At 39.3% G+C, this 25,662-nt stretch overlaps 2 protein-coding genes across 2 annotated transcripts; one reads left to right on the top strand and one right to left on the bottom strand.

The window, feature by feature from the left end:
- Positions 1–4,769, top strand: LOC117299916 (CDGSH iron-sulfur domain-containing protein 3, mitochondrial-like). The gene is made up of 3 exons (XM_033783513.1): positions 1–123; positions 1,696–1,815; positions 2,729–4,769. Exons 1-3 carry the CDS (start codon positions 49–51, stop codon positions 2,909–2,911), a joined length of 378 nt encoding a protein of 125 aa, XP_033639404.1. The 5' UTR covers positions 1–48; the 3' UTR covers positions 2,912–4,769.
- Positions 3,054–25,444, bottom strand: LOC117299915 (general transcription and DNA repair factor IIH helicase subunit XPB-like). Its single transcript, XM_033783511.1, has 18 exons — positions 25,337–25,444; positions 18,997–19,071; positions 18,542–18,672; positions 17,276–17,512; positions 16,187–16,261; positions 15,385–15,516; positions 14,048–14,253; positions 13,422–13,493; positions 12,936–13,042; positions 11,640–11,816; positions 10,378–10,497; positions 9,173–9,441; positions 8,778–8,914; positions 8,445–8,541; positions 7,981–8,098; positions 7,194–7,342; positions 6,618–6,740; positions 3,054–6,002 (listed from the first exon to the last, which is right to left on the bottom strand). The coding sequence occupies exons 1-18, from the start codon at positions 25,362–25,364 to the stop codon at positions 5,877–5,879; spliced, it is 2,379 nt and encodes a 792-aa protein (XP_033639402.1). The 5' UTR covers positions 25,365–25,444; the 3' UTR covers positions 3,054–5,876.
- Between the last annotated feature and the right edge of the window lie 218 nt (positions 25,445–25,662).

The raw sequence follows: 25,662 nt of genomic DNA, 5'->3' as shown, positions 1-25,662 counted from the left end.
ACTGATTTGACATGTACAACACACACCGGTTGTAGTTCAAGCCTCAAAATGTCTTCTATTTTAATGAAAACAGTGCGATTGGTGCCGTTGAGAGTCGTCTCGCCATACTTCAGGAACATAACTGTACGTATTACTTACCGACTTGGTGAATACAAATTGTTTCCTGCAAAAATTGTCGGCTCTAAGAAGACAACTTAGAGTAGACTACACATAGACTTAGACTAGAGTAGACGACGACGCGTTTTCTTGAACTCGGTCAGGGTGGGCGCAGCTCCAAAAAGGGGAGGTTTTAGCCAATTTTAGGAGGCCGTATCTCAGAGGCGATATGGAATAAAATCAATTTTGTGGGTGTGTTCATTTGTGGAACAGTTTGACAAAGTTTCGTGTCAATCTGAGAGGGTCACTTGGGAACTTTTCAGAAATTTGGTTGATTTCGATATGGAAATGGAATGACCCGCGGATGTTTGGATAACTTTCCATCGTATGGCGTCAACACTTTTTCACTCATTTTTACAAAAAGGGATATCTCATTGAGGTTAATTAGATACTATATTATTTCATATCGATGAAAAAGTGGTGGCGCCATATGGAAACTTTTCCGAGTTGTTGGAGTAATTTCACAAAGCGACAGCACAAAATTGTTGATTTTAAACAGGCTTTCATCTGAAAAAGTTGTAGAATAGACGCTCCAAGACAAGAGCTCTATAACTGTTATATTATCGGGCTTCAAAACTGCCTCAAAGTTTTGTGGTAATACTACTTTGTGTGCCGAGGCACACATGTTGAGGTGACCGTAAGATGGAATAATTACCAACTTCAACATGTGTGCCTCCCCGCACACAAAGAAAGTAGTATTACAACAAAACTTTGAGGCAGTTTAACTTTAAATGCTCTGGGGCACCTTTGGCTCTATATGAGTGAAAGTGACATTTTACCGGGAAAACTTTAACTTAAACTTCAAGTCAAATGGGTATTAAAGACAATGGACACTATATTGGTATTTGTCAAAGACCAGTCTTCTCACTTGGTGTATCTCAACATATGCATAAAAAAAAAAACTGTGAAAATTTGAGCTTGATTGGTTGTCGGAGTTGCGAGATAACTATGAAAGAAAAAAAAAACCTTGTCACACGAAGTTGTGTGGTTTCAGATGCTTGATTTCGATACCTCAAATTCTAAACTTGAGGTCTCAAAATCAAATTCGTGGAAAATTACTTATCTCTCGAAAAGTACATCACTTCGAAGGGAGCCGTTTCTCACAAAGATTTATACTATTAACCTCTCCCCATTACTCGTTAGCAAGTGAGGTTTTATGCCAATAATTATTTTGAGTAATTACCAATAGTGTCCACTGGCTTTAATTAGGGAGGAATGCCTCTATTGACTCCTTTAAGTACTGCATGAAAGCTGGACACAGTAACTGAGCACTGTACTCCTTTTTTGGAAATTTTGACTTCAATATTTCTAAAAGAGGAGTACAGCAGTACGACCATAAAAAACAAACCAGTGGGCACCCCAGTTATGGGGTCTACATGATAGGTAAACTTTTGGCAGCCTTCTGCATCATTTTTCCAAGAACTGTGTGATCTCAAAATGAAGCTTGCTGTCCCAACAGCTCAAAGGGTGCACACAAACCAAGTTATGCTGAAAAAACACCCTAAACTTGTAATTTTCATTGTATTTTGTATTTTAAAGGTACGTCATCTTGAAGTAGGTCCGAAGGGAACGTACATCAGTAAGAAAATACCTACATATGTGAAGCTAGAAGGTGGAAAGAAGTACTTCTGGTGTAAATGTGGTCTCAGTAAGAAGCAGGTATGTCTTGCCACCACAAGCATCAAACTTGTCTGTTCCTTCTTTGAAAATGTTATGAACTTTACATGCAAGCTATATTCATTTCTTCGCTCGGCCCCAGCGGCCAGTCTATCCAGGACCGCTGGGATGGGCTAATCGCTTGCACAGGTTCTTGTTCAGGAAGTACGTCATGTATGCAGTGCATAGAAATATGGTGCAGTGTGAGTGTGATGCATGATGGGACTGCGCATTATTAAACCAATGTGCGTGCATGATACGTTTGCCCATCCCAGCGCCTTTGGTTAAAGCAAGGCACTGGGGACGAGCGAATATTCATTTCCTGCAAAGCAACTCTGTTGATGGGGTCCTTTAAATTTGAAGATTCAAACACCTTAGGGCCTACAGCCCAACTTTATAGAATTGGCTCAACTATAGGTTGGCAAAGGACCCAACTTATAGCTACTAGTACTAGGCCCAGTCTAGTATTGGTTCAAGCCCTTTCTGTTAGAGGGCGCTATCTCCACACAAACCGCACTCATTTGCCCTTGGGAATCGAGTTCAAGTTTGGAAGTATTTTCATAAACTACCGCAATAGGAATAGCAGGGTATAGGAATAGCAGGGTATAGGAATAGCAGGGTATAGGAATAGCAGGGTATAGGAATAGCAGGGTTTAGGAACCTAGAATAGGCCCAGGCCCACTAAAGACCAGGTACGCAGCAGTGTTGTAGCTAGACCAATTTAAGAAGTGGGCTCTAAATCCAATCAAGTCCACCAAGGGCGAGTGGTTCAACACAATTAGTTTAGGTGGGGGCCCAAGTATAGTTGGGCTGCCAAACATAAATGGGCTGCTTATATAGTGGGGGTGCAACAAAGTCTAACAGGAAAGTTAACTGGTGAACTCCAACCAGAATATTTTCTTTTACCCCCCATCAGCCGTTCTGCGATGGAGCACACAAACCAACCGAATTCAAACCTGTCCCAATTAAATTGGACAAGACCAAGTACGTTCTTCTCTGTCAGTGCAAGCAAACAAGCAACCAGCCCATGTGTGACATGACCCACGTCAGCGTTATGATGACGTCATTCGGAAAGAAGATCGGTCTCGTTAAGAAATAAGCAATCCCAGGAATTTTCAAGACAGCCTTTACCTCTAAAAGCTTATTTAGGGACTCTGTGGTTTTTCTTTTCACCTTTTTATGAATCGTGGCCAAAAAGTTTGGACTTTGATTTCTGTAATTAGATCTTTATAGACTTTCTACTGTTGTTAAACAAACCGTGCTGGTTGGCATGGACGGTCAAATGTTAGCAAAACGTTCAATTGTGTTAGCAGGGTCGTACCAATTCAACTTTTTACGCAAACTTTCAATTAAATAAATGATCAACAATGATTGGTTGCTTTGTTTCCAACAAATTCCAACAAATTGTTTCTCATTGTTCCAAACTGTGGCAATTTTTTTTTGCTTTGCATTTATGGCTTTCCATAGTTGTTCAACCTCATATCATAATCAGTTCATCTTCCCAAAGATATGCACAATGGTTTAAATCTTGTGACAACTCAAATTATTGTATAAAATTAACGAAACAAAATTGAAGGTCCATTCAAATAATGTGATATGATCTTTATGAAATGAAACGAAATTCGATTAAGGTTTTCTCAGTCATGCTTGGAAAAAGTCCAGTATTCAGCATGGGACGAAGAGATACTATAAAAGTAAAGTAGTTATTTATAAACATTTTATAGAAATGATTTTGTTTTCATAGATATATATGAAGCATTTAAGTAGTGTTCACCAGTTTTAACCATTTTGTAAATCATGCGAGTACAAAAATGTAACCACAAAATTTCCATAGATTAGTTTTATGGTATAATATTAGGCCTGATACTCCACGGAGGCAGCATGGTCATTGCCTTGGTGCCTTTGAAATGCTCCAGTAGAATTTTACAATTCCTCATAAGTTGCCCTTTACCAAGGTGAAAATGCCTTGGTGCCCTTGCCTTTTCAAAAACGAAGCAGGCCTGTAATATCTAATATAGGATTGAAACTATCAGTTGGTTCCAATTACCAAACAGATACATGTGCAATCCCTTTAAACAACCATTCATTTCTCTATGGTCATCACCGTACGCCCAGACCTCTTTCAGAAAAAAAAAATGTGGGTAAAAATTTCTCAAAATAATTATACAAAACATAAATCTGGTTTTCAATTCAGATAATTGACCTTTACATTGACCTTTTTGGTTGATTGGAAGTAGGTCAGATACTTCGACAGCTAATGTCATTTTTGTACAAGCCATTTACTGGCCGCTGTGGTCTCTTATACTGGAGGGCAACGAGTATAAGGATAAACCTTAAATGAATAGTCTGTATTTGTGGCGGTCTCCCTATTATTATGTTTTAAAGCACTATGCAAGTTTTCTAAGCAGTAATAGTCTGGCTTTTCAAAGACCAACTCGACTGATTCAAGGCAACGTGTTCCTTTAAAAGCTTTCTGAAATTGTGAAGGTTTACTGTTTGTGACAAGTTTCCTGCTTATAAATTTGTTCTTCAATATTTTCCGCTTAAAACAGGACAGGCTGATGAGATAGTGTCGGAATTCAAACAACAATTAAATTTTTATTTGTTTTTTTATCATTAGCAGATTTTTCTTCATTAAATACTTTTTTTATGAAGCTTATAAATTTCTCCAATCTATAAAATAAAAAGTACTCATATTTTTGTGTCAAAATGGCAAAATAAAAGCATTCTTAAGCAGCTCTAAGAAACTTGGTCCCAGCTGGTCGGCAGTACACTTGTTTTAATAATCAGAATCATTCACAAGGTTTGTAGTTTGAAAATAGTAACTTGTTTATTATTTTACAAAACTTATTCTTTCGATTGTAAACATCTACACCCTGCGTTCACAATATACGGTAAACAAATTGTGTAATTTCTATCCGAAAGCTTGCTTTTAATAAAGATGGTAGTGGTAGTAAGCATCCTGCTAAATTAATGAAATGGCCCCAATAATAATAAGACTCAATAAAAGTATGTCAAAGTATTTCACCTACAAGAGAGGCAAGTTTTGGAAATTCGGAGAGATGTGGTTGGTACTTGCTAATACCTTGCTATAAAATATGAGCATACTTCATGAAAATACCAAACTGTTGAGCTGTTTTGTCAAAAAGTAGACAATGTATTTCACTGAAACTTTCTCAGGTGACAATTATTGTCTCTCCTTAAAATGTTGCATATTCACCCTTTAGGGGCACTCGCGGAATATGAACAAAAATGGCGCGTCTGCGTCCCATATCCAATTTGGCCTTCGGCCTCGATGGATATGGGACGCAGAAGCACTATACTTTTCCGTATTTCACTAGCGCTTTAGTGATAACTTCTATGACCCTAATCTATGACCTTTTTGACATTTTGGTAACTGAGGAAACGTTAATTTTCACAAGTTGTCGGTTTGTTTCTTGTGTCTAACTATGGTGCAGTGATTCTTGAGTTTTATAATTTATATACAAAATGTACACTAGTTAACAACAAAATCATTGAAGCAATAAATATTTTGGTGTATTTAAACCTTTTAAAGTGTTCATTTGATTCAGTTTTATAGAGTTAAATTCTACCCGCTGGTAGATGGTGCTATTTCTACTAGACCAGTACAATGGGTGGGTTTCATGGTCGTAACCAATAACTGTTTTGGTCAATGGCCAGTGATCAACCACTGGCAAGTTCACCCGAAACAGTTTTTTTTTGCAAACCTCACCAGGTTTGCATTCCCACCATGCAAACTTTCAAATCTTACTTATTTAGTGAATCTGAACCTATGTCTGCATTAACTGGAATGCACCCTATTTTTTTTTAGCTCCAATGAAAACCCCCCAAAAAGATAATCATCTTGAAGGCCGGATGGCCACTTCAAGGTGAGAGCTACACTTAACTTATTGGCAGCAGAGGCACGTTGCCACCTACTCCTGCAGCGGAAACAGGGTTAACCCTTAACTGACCAAAACGATGTATTTGGGCTGGGGTTGTCCATTATAGGAGCCTGGTTGGTAGAGCAGAATGCACTATTGGTTTGGGACGCTGTTAGTGTACTACCTAAACTTCTTGAAGAGTGGATGATGAGATAGGTTCTTCTTAGATTTACTGCTTTGGTATTCAATGTAAACCTGGTCGTCTGCACCGGACATGGAGCTCATGTTCCCAACACGGCGTACGTACTGCAAATAAAATACACAAAAAGATGATCAACTTTATGGCAGTGTACAGGCATGATATTAGGTCCTTTGGAAAAAAGTAGGAAGTACAAAGACTGACCTACACGTACAAACGGTCTAGACTCTTAAATACATTTGGTGGCATGGTTGGCTTGTGCGTAAAGTGCTCGCCTCTCACCAAGGTGACCCCGGTTCGATTCTCGGTTCGATTCCCGGCCAGGCCCATATGTGAGTTGAGTTGTACGTTGGTTCTCTGCTGTGCCACGAGGGTTTTCCAGACCATCCAGTTTTCCTCCCTCGGGAAAAATCAAACACTTCCGCTCTTGGCTGTGCTCCCTGGTCATAATCGGTTGATGTGGCTGGCAGCCCAAGGCGCCCTTGCATGCCTGCTTATTGAACCAGTGTAGCCGCGTCCTTTCGCAATTCAGCTCAGAGTAAGGATGATTAACCTCCCAAATTATTATTATATTTCAGGCTATTTAATCACAATTTGTCAGGTTTTTCCAAGGGTGAAAAAGTCGGAAAACAGACTAAGGTAAGACAAATATTATGCCTAAGTGTAAAACCGTCGCATGGAACATCACATATGTGAAATACAAAATAAAATCGCTTCTTTACCTGTGAGGAACCCTTGGCGCTGTCACCGGGGATCTTTTCTTCCTCGGCGTCGATGTCTGAAGCTAACAGCACCTGCTGCAGCAACTGCTGCTGCTCTTGCTTCTTGCTGTACTTCAGGTTGCTCTGTCCCAAAAAAAAAAGAAGAGAAAAACAAACTTTAATAGCTAGTATTAACAGTAATAATTGGTTTTTATAGAGCGCTTTACACACCTGAAGGGCATCCAAACATTATGACCCCTGGTCACTGAACCAATTATTACATTCCTTAAACATTCTCAGCTCCCTGGGGAGTATACAGCCTTTGCAACAAATATGCGCTACTCGGCTAAATCAATCACAAGAAACATCTCTGCCCTCACAGGTACCCATTTACCCCAGGGTGAAGAGAAGCAATAATAGTGAAGTGTCTTGCTCGCGGACACAAGTTCTGATCTACATGTGCACATGGAAAAGACTTTAGAATACTTTTCAGAGTATTTTATCACAATTTATTAATACTTTTTTCAATTATCATGCCTGGTGTCCTTAGATACCAAGAGTGTCATGCAGTTTATTTCTAGGTTTTAACGGGCATACCTCATCCATGCCAGCTAGTTTAGTGATGACTTTGAAGCTGTATCCCTGATTGACGAGGAAGCGTTGTCTCTTTAAAGAGTAGTACACCTCCTGAGTGTCTTGGGAGACTAGAGTGTAGAAGAATGCATTGTACTCTTCAGCTGCTGCACCTAAACAGACAAACCAGGGGACAAAACGATAGTGAAGTGTGAGTAGGATTTGAAAATTTGAATGGTGGAGATAAATTCTAAATGTTTGCAGTTACACCATGTACATGAGTGGATTTGCATGGTGGAGACACAATCTACTAAGGTTTCTGGAAGCACCATTTACAGGAGTAGGATTTTAAATTTTGAGCTGATTTGTTGTTTTCCAAATGCCATTGTAGACACAAAGACAAAATAATAATAAGTTATTATTTTATTTAGTGCAAGTTCCAATATGATTTTGTTCATAAATGCGCTGAGCAATATAATAATATGAATAAAAAATACACTATAACAATATACCCTTACGCACTATAACACACATTAAAATGAATAAGGAAAAAGCAATAAAATACAATCCAAAAGCAACAACACCATCAAGAAAACATTAAAAATTGGCATTAGAAAAAAGAATTCTGTAAACACTATAAAACAATTTTGTCAACAATAAGTTTTGATAAGAGGTCACTGAAACTTGTTATATAGATGGATTGCAGTATGCGTGTACGCGCTACGCATGCACTTTTCCCTTGTTAATACATCAAAGATGGCGGTCGATGACGCGTATTGCAATCCATCTATTAAACTGACTTCTGTCGTACCTTTCTTGGCTCTGAGGATTCGTCCCAATCTCTGGGCCTCTTGCCTCCTGGAGCCTCCATGAGAGGAGATCTGGATCAAGACATTGGCTTCTGGCAAGTCAAAGGAGTTATCACCAACCTGAAGATTTGTGAGAAGGAAAGAAGTTACAGAACCAACGTCATTATCATCTCAGGTCTTTAAAGGCACTGGACACTATTGTTAATTACTCAAAATAACTTTTAGCTTACAAATTTACTTGGTAACAAACAAAAGAGGGCTGTTGATAGGGTAAAACATTGTGATAGTTTGTTCCCTCTGAAGTAACATAGTTTTTGAGAATGAGGTAATTGAGCCCAAATTTGCACAGGTTTGTTATTGAGCGTTGATGTGCCTACAATTTGCCCGTAAAGATAGCGTCTGTTGAGAGCTATCTTTTAGGAGTAACATTATTGAGAACTCTTACTCAATATTAAAACCTACTCACCTTTGAGATGAAGATGGTGTTGACGAGAGGATTGTGTTGAAAGTTTTGTAGAATCTGCAGCCTCTCTCCCTGGCTGGTGGGTCCATAGATGTATGGTCTGATGATGAAATACATGGTTTTATTTAAAATCATTATCAAATTTAAACTCACCATCAAAAGATAGTTTTGCAAAAATTTTAAACTCATCAGATGACTAGAACAAACATTACCATTAAATGAAAACTCATAACAAAATTAAAAACTCATAAAATAACAAAAATTATCACAAATTTATAGTTCATTATACAGCCCCCTCTCCCCCATCCCCCCAGAAATGGAAAAAATAAAACTTACTTATCCATAGCAATAGCGTAATGCTTGAGAGCGAACACATTGTCTGAGAAAACAATGACTTTGTCGTTTCGTTGCTCGTGGAAACGCACCAGGAACTGGCAGGCACGGAACTTGTTTGGATTCATCACATATAATAGCTGTGAACAAAAAATTACAAAAATATAAAAGTCTGACATGCTGTTGTGACAAGAGACCAAAATAATAATAATAATAATAATGGAACTGAACCCCAAGATTCTTATCAATAGGGTGTGGTGGCAGAGTGGTCTAAAGCACCAGAGTCAAGTTCTGGAGTGTGAGTCAGTGAAGTCCGAGTTCAACTCAAAGGGGCTTAACATGTAAAATCTAATAACCAAAAAGACAGGTGCCTTGTTTTATATTTCCATTCAACATACCAGCCTTTTCCTTGAACGGAGGCCCAAATACTCTCGGTAGAACTCAGGTGTCATCGGGCACCAGACCTCGGCGCACTGCACCCTGGCGATGAAGTTCATCCTCTGCAATTCCATCCAGTTGGCCTCGTAGAGCTTGGGCCCTATCAGGAAGTTCAGATCCGCAATTTTGTCGTCTTCCCGCACAAGGGTTGCGGTCAGGCCGAGCTTGCAGTGGGCCTGAACCACCGTCAGAACGCGGCGGAACTGTTTTGCGGGGATTGTGTGCACCTCTTTGAAAAAACAACAGCAAGAGAAACAGGATGAAGTTGTTTGTAAACTTTGTTTTCCTGCTGTGTCTTAAGATCGTTAACTCTTCCCTTGGCGACTGTGCTTTTGTTGTAATGACAAAATTCAAATCCTTCTGATCAAACATGTTCCATAAGAGAATTATTGATATCCCAATGAACAAGAATATAATTATGCAGTAGTGAAATGCTCTATCCAGGGCTGGATAATATAGGGCCTATGGAATACTGGTACCTAGGGGCTACAAAACACTGGTACCTAGGGGATACAGAACACTGGTACCTAGGGCCTACAGAACACTGGTGCCTGGGGCCTACACAACACTGATGCCTGGGGCTTATGGAACACTAGTACCTAGAGCCTACAGAAAACTGGCAAATAGGACACATACCACAGGCCTATGGAACACTAGTACACAGGGTCTACAAGATACTGGTGCCAGTGCCCTACAAAAACAAAAATGGTTCCTCTGGTTTATGGAACACTTGGGCCAAAAGAACACTAGCAAATTGGGCATACAGAAGATTGGTACCTACACAACACTGGTACAAGAGGCTACAGAACACTGGTACCTAGGGGCTACATAACACTGGTGCCTGGGCTTATGGAACACTGGTACCTAGGGCCTTAAGAACACTGGTACCTAGGGCCTTAAGAACACTGGTGCCTGAGGCCTACAGAACACTGGCAACTAGGTCCTAAAGAACCACTGGTGCCTGGGAAATACAAAGCCTTGGGCCTTGGGAGCACTGGTGCCCAGGGCCTACAAAACACCCAGCCTCATTGGTGCTTAATGCCTACAGAACACTGGTGCCTAGAGTCTACGGAACACTCTTGCCTCCGGGCCTAGAGAACACCGAGGCCGAAAGAACAATGGAGCCTAATGCCTCTGGAGCACTACAACCAGACATGTCCCTTACCATCCAACAGCATGAGACCCCACTCCTGATCACGTAGCCATTTCATGACCTGCTCAGCCTCCCACGATCTCTTGGTTGAATGTGCCACCATAGAGTACGTGCTGATGCAAATATTACATCCTACATGAAGAAAACACACAGCTATTTGTACATTACATTGCAAAAACAATGTTGACTCCATAAAGCTATATATATTGACTAGAGCGCTAACTTACTCTGCGTTTTGAAGCCACCCTGGGCGCATTTTATGTTTAAAAGAACACACATTGCCGTGATTTTTTTTACATTCGACTTGTGCGCTTCTGTGCGCAACTGCCCATTCTCGTGCATCCGCGCTACGAAAACCGTTATTTCGACTTGATTGACGTACTTAAAAAAGTATATGCACCTTTTAAACATGGCACACATGACACTCGCAGTTTGTACGCTCATCAGCAGATTGTGCATTCACATTTGCTGCATTTTTTGGTTCGATGACACATAGAAAAGAAAAAACGCATGCATCATGCAAATAGACGTACAATTGCCGTACAAAATTTCAAGCTTTTGTTTTGGTTTGTACATAAACATGGATGCGCCCACACGGCTTCAAAACCTTAGTGCGTGTAAAACGGGGTGTTAGCGCTCTAGTCAATATATATAGCTCTATGGTTGACTCTCAAAGTGATGGACCTTGGGTGCAGACTTGTCGTCAGACCAAGAATATATTCAAAACTTGTACCAATGTCACACATGGCCTGAACATCTGTGACGTCACAATTTGAGGCTTGTGAATAACGCCAGATACCAGCCTTGAGCAACTGGCAGGATCATTGTGAATAAAACAACATCACTGTACATAATAACATTATACACACGAGCAGCAGCAGACGTTTAAAGCTTACATCACTGCATGTTTGTCCAATGGAATCATTGTATCCTTACGGAGAAAGGCTGGGAACCAGTCTGCGTTTTACACAGCTACTACTGCCACGTTCGCCATTGAGGGAGGCAACTGGTAAACATGTAAATGCTGTGTCACCATTAGATTTTAAATCGAAAAACACTAACAAATATTATATTAAACAGTGTATACAAATATGCGTACAATAGCAAAGAATTTAAACTATAAAAATATCCAAAAAGACGATCATTAAAAAAAACTTTAAAAGACTGCAAGTGGAATTTTTTTTCTAAGACAGCAAATGTCTTCAGGATAAAAAACAAAAACTGTTTGCTTTTTATCAGTCGAGAAACATAAATGACAACCAAAATGTGCTTACCCATTGGCTTGTCCTTAGCATCTGATGTGAAGCGACACACCATGGAGTCATCCACTGTTGACCACATCTTGAACTGTGACCTCCACTGCTCCACAGCGACCCCAGACGTACAGAGTACCAAGCAACGCTTACGCACTGTACAAGCTGCGGTCACCCCGACTAATGTCTTACCGGCACCTATAATAATAATAATAATAATAATAATAATAATAATAATTACAACATTTATAGAGTGCTATTTACATAAGTTTCTTTGCGCTGTAACAAGGTTGACAAAACAGATGGGTTTTAAGTAATGATTCAAAAGTGTCGTATGATGGTGCTGCTTGGATGTGGGTGGGTAGCTTGTTCCAAAGTGTTGGAGCTATGACTGAGAAAGCCTGATCGCTATAGTTTGTCATGGTGCGGGGTCCCGGGGAAAGCTGGAAATGAGTAATTGAAAAAGAGCGAAGGCATCAGGTAGCTGATGATAGTCACTATGAACGAAGGGCTATGAGGTCTTGTAAATATACTGGGGCCAAATTAAGAACAACTTTACACACAAAAAGAAGAATTTTGAAGTGGATACGTTGGTGAATTTGAAGCCAATGAAGAGAGAGAATGATTGGTGTTATGTGCGCCGGTTTTTGTTGTTGTAACCTAGATTTAACAGTGTGAAATGATAACCGGCCAAAATTACTAGTTCACCACTAAGGCATCATTCAGAAGCACTGGGACTATTTTCGTAAAACTCTCAAAGAGGGCCCAATTTTTTAAAGCTGTTAAGCAGAAAATATTGGCTATGAAAGAAATGAACGGGGTAGCAGACGCAGTAATGGTAACTATCAGTGTTCTGGCCGGTTCGCCTATTTTTGCTAAGCAACAATTATTTCTGCTAAACAAGTTTACGTGCTTACAGGCCTTATGAAATAGCTAGTTACTGGCAACAACGATAAGAACTACATGACATTTTTGTCGTTAACCTATTCCTGCTTAATAGCAAGTTATTATTGTACTAAGCATTATAAACACCAAATGTTGTAAGACATATATCTGTGGACTGATTTGCCACAATGCATCTTTCAAAGGCAAATAGTAAGTGACAACTTCTGCCAAGCACTGGGTCTATTTTCAACCAGTATGGAGTATAAAGAAAAGGTCCTGGGAAGGAGATTATTAGAGAGTTTATACATGAAGCTCCCGATATGAAGCTTATTGATGTCATGGGAGAGTGTTGAGTTGTCTGAAGAGAGGGGCAGAGGGCTCTCGAGGATGAGAGAAAATACATACACAAGTTTACTACCAAACAGGACTTACCACACGGGAGCACAATGACCCCCGACCTTGCCCGTCCGTTTCCGAACATCTTACGGAGGCTCTTTTCCTGGTATGGTCGTAAAACTGTGGTTGGTTTCAAGTCAATACTACAAAAAAGTTGGGGAAAGGGGGAGAGGGTAAGTAGAGGTTTTTTACAAGTATGATAAAGATTAATCTAAGCGACTATTTAACCCTCCTACTTTAGATCTCATTTTTTAGCGAGTTGACAACCATTTGAATACCTTTCAACCAAACAGAATTTCTGTGTGGTTTTACTCATGCCATGGGTAAAAACATGACTCCCGAAGTGATCCTGGAGCATTCTATTTTCCGGAGTTCACCTCAGAGAAAAATGGAACAAACAAAACTGATGAAAACATGGTACTTAAGCTAGGAACCATTTTTGCTATAAAGCAAAGTTTGTTTGTGCTAAGCATATTATAGTGCATGAGGAAAATTGTACAAATTTGTCTCCCGGCTGCATACCTTAAGTCGGGATTGTGAGTGTCATTTCGGAAGTCATATTCAGCTAGAAGTGGATAATCCAACTCGATACACCTGCAGGAATATAAGGACTTTTTAATGAATAAAGGGAAAAAAGGTGATGAAGAAGGGGTAGTATAGGTTCTTGGCCATGGGATAATGGACCAAGCTGAGAGCGAGGTTTATTATGCCAAGACCAAAACCTTGCCCGGTCTTAAATAGATGGCAAGGGATGAGATTTAACAAGCGGAAACTTTGAGAAAAGTTGAGGAATAATGAAAATATTTTACTCTTTCAAGAACCAATCATGCAATTAATGAAGAAAAAAACAAGTATACCTAAATATTATATTTAGCAAAGTGACAATCTCACCGTCGTTGTAAGGTCTCAATCTCTTCTTGCTGGACCACGTTAGTGGTCCCCATTTCGACCCTACCAGAGCATTTTAAGAAGGCTTAAATAATATACTTAGATACCTGTTCATGTTTGTTGTGTTGTCATTTAGTTCTCAAGAAAGACTTTCCTAGGGGTCGTAACGTCAGGCCATTAACTATTTTTGTTGTTGGTTGGTAAGCAGTTTGCAACAGCTTATTTTATTTTCTCAATTTTGAGGAAAGTGCTAATCTCACCGTCGTTGTAAGGTCTCGATCTCTTCTTGCTGGACCTCGAAGGAAACAGTTTGAAGCTCCTCCCCCTCCTCATCCTCACGGTCGATCTTCTCGTAGAAGTTGAAAATATCTGACGGGATCTCCGCCTTGTCCCCATTCTGGTCACCGCCGTCTGGGCCGGACGACGGGCCCGCCGTACTACTGGAGTTGGAGTTAGGTTGATTGAGCTAAAAGAATAAATTTGTTTTAATAGATGTTTGAAGAATAAATTTGTTTTAATAGATGTTTTATTTGCATCGAGATAAAGAATATTTATTTTGTTTTTTTACCGATAGGCCTAATCACCGACGCGTGTTAGCACTGTATACTCAGTACTTACCCGAGTTCTGTGAAAAAAAATCACAGGCATATTACTTAGGTGGGATTTGAACCCACGACCTTTGCAATTCTAGCCCAGTGTTGTTCCAACTAGACCAGTGAGATTGCCTGGTGGCTATCGTAGGTCGTGGGTTCGAATCCAAAATGAATATAGTAAATTTGTTGTTCACAAATAGTATCAGAACAAAAAACTGCGGGATGTTTTTTTTAGTAAAAGTTTGGAACAAGACCATTTCAATATATATAGGGGCGAGTAATAAAAATAACAACTATTTCACTATCTGTGGAAATTTTGACTCAATTGGTCATCGAAGTTGCAAGGGAATACTGAAAAAAAAACACCCTTGTGGCAAAAATTTGTGTGCTTTCAGATGCCTAATAAAAGGCTTCATGCCAGAAGTCTTTTTATATTCGAGTGAGAAATTACCTCTTTCTCAAAAACAACGTTATTTTAGAGGGAGCTGTTTCTCACAATTTTTTTAAACTATCAACTAAGCTTAGGCGATATCGATTTATTTTATTCACGATATATCGTTTACAATATATCGCGATATTCAATATAATCGTGATTAAATAAATTTTACATCATCAGTCTTCAAACTACCAGTGAAAGTTGTAGAAGAGACAGTCATAGCATAAGAGAGGTGTTTTAATGACCTATTCTTCTGGTTTTACTCCATGGGGTGCAAGATACTTACTCGATATCGCGATACTTAATCGATATCGCGATATATCGATATTTCGACTTAAACCAAATCGATCCGATATCGAAATCGTTTCCAACTTATTATCGCGATATTTGATAATATCGTGGTGTTACCCAAGCTTACTACCAACAGCTCTCCTTTGCTCGTTACCAAGTAATTTTTTGATGCTAACATTTATTTTTAGTAATACGAATAGCGTCCAGAGCCTTCAAAGTGTATACCATTACTAAAGACGGTTTCAAACTAAGAACAAAATTATACAAAGTCTCATACCTTCAAAGCCGACTGTCCGGATAACTTGGAGACCAGAAAGCCTTCGCTCTTCTCCTGTCCCTCATCATCAAGATCCTCTCTCCGACGACACTGCTGTACAACCGGGTCTTTTAATAATTTCTGTAGAACATCCTGATTAAAAAATAAATAATAATAATATAATTATCACACAAGCGAGAAGAGCAACAAGGAAAAATATAGCGCTTCTGCGTCCCATATTCTCTGAGGTTAAAGGTTGAGTTGGATATGGAATGCAGACGCGCTATATTTTGTCATGTTTCACAAGCATGCGTGTGATGACGAATTTCTCTTCAAGCAAACCACTTTTGAAATTACATTAACTTCTTGTCAGCTCTATGTTTTGCGTACAGCTTGTAAAAGCGCATTACGCGGGGTTCGAACACACAATATGCAGGGTGTGATATAAGCTGTGTGATATAAGTTTATATCACACTCCTTGTTGCTATGGATCGACCAACCAGAATCAAGCCTGCTTGAAGATAAATAAATAAACAAACAATGGTCTGCCTTTGGGTGAAAGTCGAGGCAGAGGTTGCCCTGAGCTGTGCTGGATAGACAATGTGACAAAGTGGAGCTTTAGAAGTGAGCGGAGAATAGCGGTGATTGAAAGAGAACTTGTGATGAAGGCGACTCCAGGAATGTGCCCACACTTCAATTTGAGGATGAGGCGGCAATGGACGCAAGTCTTTGCCGAATGATGATGGTGATAAACAAATCAAGCAATAGTTCTTGGGACCCACATAAAATAGCTCTTTGTATCCGCCCTCTGTTAGTTACTTACTGGTTGTGTGCTTTCCACAAAGTAGCGGTTGTGTTTGAGAACCAACTTCAACTTGCCATAGCTGAGTGTACACAACTGTAAAGACAAATATATTGAGAAAAACAAACCCAAATTTCATTGCCACAAAAAAACACAGGAGACTGTGGAGAGCAAGTCCACAGTACACAAGTCTCGGGGTGCCCACATACCAGCTGTACAAACAGAAGCAACCAACCCAATATTAATTTTGGTTTTTACCTATACACCGATGTGTGTGTTAGCACTGTATACTCAGTACTTTCCCGAGTCCTGTGAAAAAATATCACAGGCATGTTACTCGGGTAAAACAAATTTAACATCTCTTACAACCACCCAATGCTAGCCTGGAAGGTTTGGCACTTTATGGAAGTCTGTGATACCTGTGTAAAGGAGGATTTATTAGGACGATATGATGCAAGTTATGCAGGAAAAAATACTGCATTACAACAATAAACCTCCTCCATCAACTCCACTGGCTCCCAGTCCATCAGTGAATTTTTTTCAAGATCCTCACCAAATGTTTTCATAATCCGCTCGTAGATATCTCACCAGTCTCATCAAGGTTTACCATCCCGGACGACCTGACCTTTGTTCTGGTTGGGACAGTACACTCTTGGCAGTTCCTAAGGTGCATTCTTCTGCTGGGGATCGGGCATTCCACGCACATGCCCCACACCCTCTCAATCATCATATTCATTTAACTGAACCACTTGAATTTTCAAGAAACAACTTAAAACTTTTTCTGTTCAATGGTTGATTGCTAAGGACCAACATTGTTAAGTGCCTTTATTTATCCCCCTTGTTTAAATTCTCGTATAAGGGCACTCTATAATAAAAATAATATCAAAGTCTTATATAGCACACGTATCTACCAACAAGTTACTATAGGCACTTAGTATATACATTCATACAGAAAGAGGTTATTGAAGAAATGAATTCAGAGACCCAATTATGTAGAACCTTATAAGGGTTTACAAGGTGCTACGGCGCATTTAGCAGCCACAGCCAGGAACACCAGGGCGACCTCTTCTCTTTTCTATAAATGCCTGTTATAATTAGTAAAACAATTACCTTGATATATTCAATGATACCGTCCGGTATGGAGGTCTTGCTGAGCCGGCGGAGATACTCGATGATGTCATTGGTCTGCAAACCGACAGAGACGGCAGCGTAGAGCGAGTAGGCAGTCAGCTTGTACTCATGGATGTGCTCGGGTCGACACACCGGCTCTGAGATCGCGATCAAGAAGTCGTGGGCGTGTTTGTAGACAGGGGAAAACGATTCCAAGAAGATGTGTCCGTCTGGAGCCTGTGGGGAAGGGGGGGGGGGCTTAGTATTAGAGGAAGTAAATTGCAGTTTACTCTGTGTTCTCTTTTACTGGTGGTCAGCTGTCCAAATGACGCGCAGCTTCCTAAACCATTGCTGCCCAAAAGTATTTAATTATTTTCTTATAATAAAACTAAGACTTATATGAAGCAATTTGCACAGCTACATTGAACTACAAAAAAAAAAAAAAAAAAAAAAAAAGGAGAGAGACTGCCAACAGAGGCTGAGCTTGAATTATGCAAAGGAATCACATTACACCAGCTTTCTCTCTTATCAGTGGTCAACTGGCAAAAGGCCAGTTAAAACACCTGAAAACCAGTTAAAATTTACTCCAAGTGGATTTGATAGGCTGTTGAAAAAAACCTGAACTATGAGCATAAAGAGTGAAAGCTTGCGAGCGCCCAGCGTGACAGCTTGCGAGCGCCCAGCGTGACAGCTTGCGAGCGCCCAGCGTGACAGCTTGCGAGCGCCCAGCGTGACAGCTTGCGAGCGCCCAGCGTGACAGCTTGCGAGCGCCCAGCGTGACAGCTTGCGAGCGCCCAGCGTGAAAGCTTGCGAGCGCCCAGCGTGACAGCTTGCGAGCGCCCAGCGTGACAGCTTGCGAGCGCCAAGCGTGACAGCTTGTGAGCGCCCAGTGTGACAGCTTGCGAGCGCCCAGCGTGAAAGCTTGCGAACGCGCCCAGCGTGACAGCTTGCGAGCGCCCAGCGTGAAAGCTTGCGAGCGCCCAGCGTGACAGCTTGCGAGCGCCAAGCGTGAAAGCTTGCGAGCGCCCAGCGTGACAGCTTGCGAGCAGGAAAGCTTCCCGTTGTGAAGCTTATCTTTGGTTTTGAAAGCCATACTTTGCAATCTGGGGTGTTCGATATGGTTTTATCTTTATTTTCTTATGAATTTGATCTTAGTTATCAAATGTTAACAAACAAAAAACAAAAACAAAGTTTGGTGGGTGTTTAAAGAAATGGATTTCCGGTAAAAAAACAGAGAAATCACATCCCTGTTTTTTGTTTACGTACTAGCCATAACGGTCTTGATTTGTGGTCTAGTTTAAGCTGCAGGTTTTTTCGGTAGTCCTTAGCGCCGTACTCGTCTTCTTCTGTTTTGTCCTCCACTACTCTAGACGCACTCCCAGGTAATTCGGTCACACCTTTTGGTGAAAACAAGAGTGATTTTAAGAAAATGGAAAAATAATTTGAGAATCTTAGGGTGTCGTGGCCGAGTGGATAAGAGCACTGAACTAGTGCTTCTGTTCAGCAGATTTTAGGTTCGAGTCCTGGCCAGGGGTAAATGGGTCCCAAGATAGTTGTTGTGATATATATTTAGCTTAGTAGCCCATATTTGTTGCATGGGCTGTATACCCCCCAGGGAGATGAGATGGTTTAAGGAATTAATTAAAATGGCCCAGTGACCAGGTGTTATAATGTTGGAAGCCCTTTGAGGCACTCTTAGGTTGGGTTAAGCGCTAACGCACCGTCAGCTCCTTGAGAGTCTTCATCCTGATCAACCTGTGTGAATTTAGCCTTCTTGCTTTTACTCTTCTGTCCGTCTGCAAAAAATCATAACAAAAATGATGGCATTTGTCAAATTTAAACAGGAATATCTTTAGGACCCGCCACTTTTTCACCAACAAAAATACAATAGAATTTTATAGTGTTCTCCTCAAAACCATTGGGCATTCTGGACCAAAATTTTAATTTTTCCCCAAAAAGCATGCTGAATTGAGGTCCTCTGAATACGTTGCACGCCATAGTAAGTAAACTGTTACCATATCCTACCACCACTTTAAAAAAAAATTCATTTTGAAATACATAAATTCAAAATGAGTGGAACTCATTCCGATTTTGTACCTATATCGTAGGAAGTCCTGTTTTCGAGGTGTCCCTAAAATCGTGGCAAATCTTTAACCTCTCTGCGTGCGATGTAAACGGTCCCTAGATAAAAATTGTGTGGTTTTTTATTTGCCAAGCAAAGAGTCTCCTCTCCCTTGACCAAAACGAAGAAACATGTAAGGCTCCATTGGTTATTTGCACTTGTAAATGCAAAAAGTTTGGTATTTTAGGCATTTCTACAAGGTACAAAAATATGTCATAATGTTGAGGCCATATAAAAATATTTGCCCACCGAAAAAGTTTCATCAAACACTATTTCAATTCACAATTCATGATGATCAAATCATGTGACTGAATATTTTGCTGATCATTCTGGAAAAAAATACAGGGGCTTAAAGGAGCCATGTGCCCTATCATTTTCTAATATTTCTGGAGATTTTTATGTTTTAACCCTCATATCAATATTATTATTAATATTAAAATTTAAACATCAGCTTGTTGATTCAATTATCACTGTTTATTTATACGCTTTATTATAAATATTAAGACAAGAAGAAAAAAAAAAAAAAAAAAAAAAAAAAAAAAAAAAGATTTGAAAGCCAGTAATTATTCACAATTTTTATTAATTTTATATTTTTTTAAAATTTTTTGCAAGTTACCATGGTAATTTTTAAAATTTAATTAAAACAATATTTTGAATAAAATGAAGACAACTGCTGGCTATAGAGTCATACACAGAGTCTCATAGAACACTTGTAGTCACTGCAGATGTTTCTTCCATGTATGGCTCCACCGGGAAACCATACTTTCTCGTTTGCCGTGAAAACAGGAAAAACTAAAAACAAATGGGGCCAGTTGAAGTCATCGAAGATCGGTGTGTGGTGTGAACATTTCAATGTCCATCAAGTTTTAATATATGTTTGCATACTTCATATTAACAAATGAAGATAATTAGGGCATCGGTTGATATATGGCATCATTATTTTTTTCCCAGTTCAAAGAAAAAGGCATAATACCGTGAAAACTGGTAAGAGGAGGATTGACTAAACTATGGCTGGGTGAGAGATAGCCCCACTTGTGTGGCCAAAGATAGCTGAATCCTTAGCCACACGTCCACACCATTTCCTCATGCAACCCATGAGGGCGCGAATACAAATCAAAGGCCGTTTTATTAAGCTTGGGTATTTTTCGTGAACTACGTAGTGCATGTGCGCGCCAAAAGTACACCTGGGCAATTCCATGGTTAGTTTCGTTACACTTCTAGCTGCTTAGCACAGCTCTGTGGTCTCCAATATTAACATGAAAGCCTATCAAGTCTCCATTTTTGTAAAATGGCTACATTTTTTTTTTGTCACACTATTCACATCCCATGGTCTGTTTGCACAGGGCAACAAGCTTATAGATATATGAGTTTGCTTCCCCCTTACACACAAGCTGATATTGTTGACGATTAGACAGCAAACTCTCTTGCTGTTTCTTATGTCACAAAATGTCTTGACGACCACTGCCTTTTTCTCCTTGTAATTTTCGTAGTTACTAGCTGCCTTTATCTTTTCTTAGTGTTGCTGTTGCTTTTCCTTGTTTGACAATGGCCTGTTTGATCTATGGACATTAAATTAAGGAAATTTTTTGAAAATTGCAATTTCTATAACTACACATATAATTATGTACCTGATGAACAATGTTAGAATTATACATGCAGCACTTGTACACAAACTCTCATTAATTTAGTATATATAGAAGAGAAATATAACTTTAAGATAAGCCTTTAAAATAAAATTCATATGGATTACACCATGTAACTTTATTGTCATCAAACTTACCCCAAAAAATTCACCACAAAAGTTGAAGAAGATGAATTTGTAGGACAGGTGTGTTGCGCATGGATCTTGCATACATAATATGCATACAGACAAAATGAAGCACATGGCAAACAAAACATATGCTAGAAATTGAATTGTAGGGCCACTGATTTTCCGTTTCAGAAAAGTGCAAATTCCGTTTGGCAAAAACATGAATTCCGTTTCAGGCACAAAAAATTCCGTTTCATGTTTTTTTAATTAGATAAAAGGTTGTTTAATACCCAGGGACACACTTATAAAAATTAATTTGAGATAAGTTGCACTGTTGACTTCGTAAAATGTTCATTTGAACTGACAAATTTAAAAAAAATACTTTTTTTTATAATTGTGGATTATTTTGTATACTGATGTTCTAAAAAGGTTGCACTGTGACTGCAGTATCAATGCACATGATGTGATAGACTTGATTCCAAGTCTAAAACTGCAGTTGATTCTCTGCATCAGCCACATTGTAGGCTAATGACAGGAGTGTATCCACAAGAGGGCGCTGTTTCAGCATGATCAAAGACTTGGGAACAAGTCTATGGACGTGACCATTCTCCATCCACAAACAAAATGTCAGCCATTTTGTTTTCGCTTTGGCGACAGAATGTTGACAGTTTACGGTTTTATTTTAGACCTTTCCGAGATGAAAAAACATTGTATGTGTTCTTATAGATCATAGGTAAGCTAGTTTGTGTATTATTGTTGGTAAAAGAGAGGGAGAAAATGCAATTTGGGTGAACAAAAAATGTTTAAAACGTGCCGCGAATAATGCCCTTCGCTTAACCATGTTAACAACGTGTGTACATCATGTGTGTAAACATTGAGGATGGTGTGAAGTAGAACAGAATGATCCACGGTTACGATCTCGTACTTTTTAATGGTCTGATTTCTGATGCCTTTTTAGTTTAACAAAAAGAATCTTAATAAAGAATGCAATTTCAATAGTTTTGGCGTCAAGAAAAAAAAAAAAAAAAAAAAAAATCAAATTTTCTGAAATCCCGTTTTCCGTTTCAAAGGGCGGATTCCGCGAATTCCGTCCGTTTTCCGCGATCGCGGAAAATCAGTGGCCCTAGAATTGTGGGTCAAAGAATAGTATCATACTGCCCTAACTTGTTTAAACTTTACAACATGGCTGAAAATTTATGCTTGTGTCAACTTAGCAGCATCTTAATAGTCTTTATGTCGGTTAGTTACGTTACACTCCGGTTAGTTACGTTACATAGTTAGTTACGTTACAGTTTTTGACTGCTTCTATTTTCCACATGGTACAATTTTCATGATTTTTCTTTCCTTATTTTAATTAAGGATTGCACCAAGTAGGAAAATTCAAGATATAAACATTTTAATTGATTGCCTTATCTAGAGGCGGAAACAATCGGAAGTTTTGGTTAGTTACGTTACATAGGCTTTAATGGGGTACAAGCTTCATAGATTGATGGTCTGAATCTATCACAAACACAAATTTTGACGATTGCAGCCAATGTGTAGGTCCAATCACAGACATGCCAACCTCTGGGATCACAAAACTGTATTCTGAAACCTCAAAACCTGTATTTTGCATCAAAAACCTGTATTTTTTTTTAAACATGCATAAACATAGTTTTAAGCCCCGAGACAGGCAAAATAGAGAAGGTGTGAAGGCCATTAAGTTATCAAACAGCCTAATTAAACCAGTAAATTAAAACTTGAAGAGGAAAAAAAAAAAAATAAAATAAAATAAAAAAATAAAAAAATAAAACAAATACAAAATTAAAAAAAATTAAAAATTGGGCAGAGGTTTCCCTACGGGTGGTTAACCCAATGGAACAGGTTTTGTATGAAAAAAAGATATTGATAAATCATATCTTAAAAACATTTATTAATCATATCCTATTTCATATAGAAACCCTTGTCAATTAATTAAATATAATTTTCTTTGTCAAAAGAAGACAAGTACAAAACAAAACCAATTTAATTTCAATGAAGAAGACAAAAAAAAACAAATCCCAAAAAGTTTCGTTTGTTGTATTTGGGGCATAGTTCTTAAATTTATCTTATAAAAATCTCGCTTCAGGCGCTCTATATCTTTTGTGTCTTTATTAATTTGGCAAAAAATTCTTTGGCAAACTCGATTCGTCCGTTCACAAAACGACCGATACCATATAAGGGCATTTGACAACAGCGCCCTCTGTTGTTCAATGAATTGTGTTAGACGCATAGAGCTATATATATTGACTAGAGCGCTAACACCAAGTTATACACGCACTAAGGTTTTGAAGCCGTGTGGGCGCATCCATGTTTATGTACAAACCAATACAAAAGCTTGAAATTTTGTACGGCAATTGAACGGCTATTTGCATGATAGTGCGTTTGTTCTTTTCTATGTGTCATCGAAGCAAAAAATGCAGCAAATGTGAACGCACAATCTGCTGATGAGCGTACAAAACTGCGAGCGCCATGTGCGTCATGTTTAAAAGGCGCGTATACTTTTTTTTAGTACATCAATCAAGTAGAAGTTATGGTTTTCGTAGCGCGGACTTGCGCGAATGGGCAGTCGCGTGCGAAAGCGCACATGCCGAATTAAAAACAAATCACGGCAATGTGTGTTCTCTTAAAATTAAAATCGTTCCGTAGTCACGCAACACATCAAACATGTCTGCGCTCAGGGTGGCTTCAAAACGTCGAGCAAGTTAGCGCTCTAGTCAATATATATAGCTCTATGGTTAGACGGGATCCCTGTGAAATCGGGACATCAGATAAACTGGCGTGTAGGAAGCAATGCAGGTTTGTGCTACTAGCGTGCGTGCAATGATGTATGCGAGGGAATCTCTGTTGCGCTCGCTCGATGTTAGCTTAATGGTGACAGTGATCAGACCGATGTTAAAAGCGGAGCCATTACAGCTCAACAAGGTGGGCTAGCTCGATATGTGGTGAAAGTTGAATAAGGAATACCCCCGTGGAATAATAGAGTTCACTGGATAATCATTATCGGCCGTAAGTAGTCAACCGAAAACTTATTTGTGTCAATAAAAAATATTGAACTTGAGTTAAAAAAGGGCACGACGGCCAACTGGGATAAAATTGTATTTTTGCGGTGGCGATGCTCAAACCGTATTTTTTTTGCAAAACCCGTACACCCGTATTTCTTACAAAAACCCGTACGAAATACGAGAAAAACGTACTAGTTGGCACGTCTGCAATCAATGAATAAATATGACTATAATCCTATATGGATTTGATACCTTGTAATCTTCCCCATTCAGTAGTAAATTGAAGTTGCACATAATTTCATGATAAAACATTGTTGGCACAAAAATTATAGAATCTTTCTTGCAAAGACATGACATTGAAACAATTTTTCCTGAATATTTGATGGATACGCTACCATATAAGCCCAATTTTTACTTAAAAAACACAATTCTAAATTTTGAGGTCATGTCCACTTCTTCATGGAATTGCCCACGGATAACTTTCCGTATGGCGCCACCACTTTTGCACTCACTTTTACAAAAATGGATACATCAATCAGGTAAATTAGATACTATATTATTTTATTTCGAACGAAAAAGTGGTGGCGCCATACGGAAACTTTTGTATTCACGCCCTCACGGGCCCACAGCTCGGCAATGACGTCATATTCCAAGATGGCTGCGCCGTGCACGAATCGATGAAATTAGAGTCGGCGAAAGGTAGCAAAGTTATTGTTACAAATTTCTTTTCAAAATTTTATTTGTTTCACTTTTCAATACACACAAATCAAGCTATTAAGTAAAGTTAGGTGAACACATTCTCAGCCGGTTTATAATGCCGGGTGGCTCATAGATAAGGCGCCAGAATTTGTTTATTCCTTAGCTGCATGAGAAAATGATGTGGACGTATGGCCACACAAGTGGAGCTAGGTGACAGATCAGAAAGTAAGTCCTATCATGGAGCAATTGCTCCATGGTCCTATTAATTTATTTTTCACAAGCCAAATAAAAGTTATGGTTGTAGCGCCCTCTTTTGATCACAACTTGTGAACCACAATCCCCGATCCGTGTTCGTGAGGAAAAACAAGCCTGATATTACTGTTATGCAAAACATCGAAAACCATTATTTATGGGTATAAATAGCAGCCTTGAATTGGCAACAATTGATCGTCTTTCCATGGACTTACCTCCATTTTTTCTGTCTCTTTTCCCCATTTCAGAGGGCAGCCATTTGTCGCACCACCACTGGTTACCACTTGCGCAAGGCACTGTCAATATTTTTGTGTTACACACACACAGCATGCATAGAGCCCAGCTTGCTAATATCTAGTCTTCTTGCAAGACGTTCTTTTGAGTTGACCATACGTAGCGCGGAGCGGATCGCGATAGCGGAGCGGATCGTGATGGCGGATCGCAACAATGTCTTTGATCAAGACTAGCATTCATTGCATGCATGTCGTCGTCACAGTATTTGAACCACACTATTTTATTCACAGAGCTGGTACTTTGCCAA

Source organism: Asterias rubens, chromosome 15 (assembly GCF_902459465.1).
Source record: "Asterias rubens chromosome 15, eAstRub1.3, whole genome shotgun sequence".
In the NCBI taxonomy this organism is placed as follows: Eukaryota; Metazoa; Echinodermata; class Asteroidea; order Forcipulatida; family Asteriidae; genus Asterias; species Asterias rubens.
Note: the sequence above shows the minus strand (reverse complement) of the source record. Positions and strands in the feature narration are given on the sequence as shown.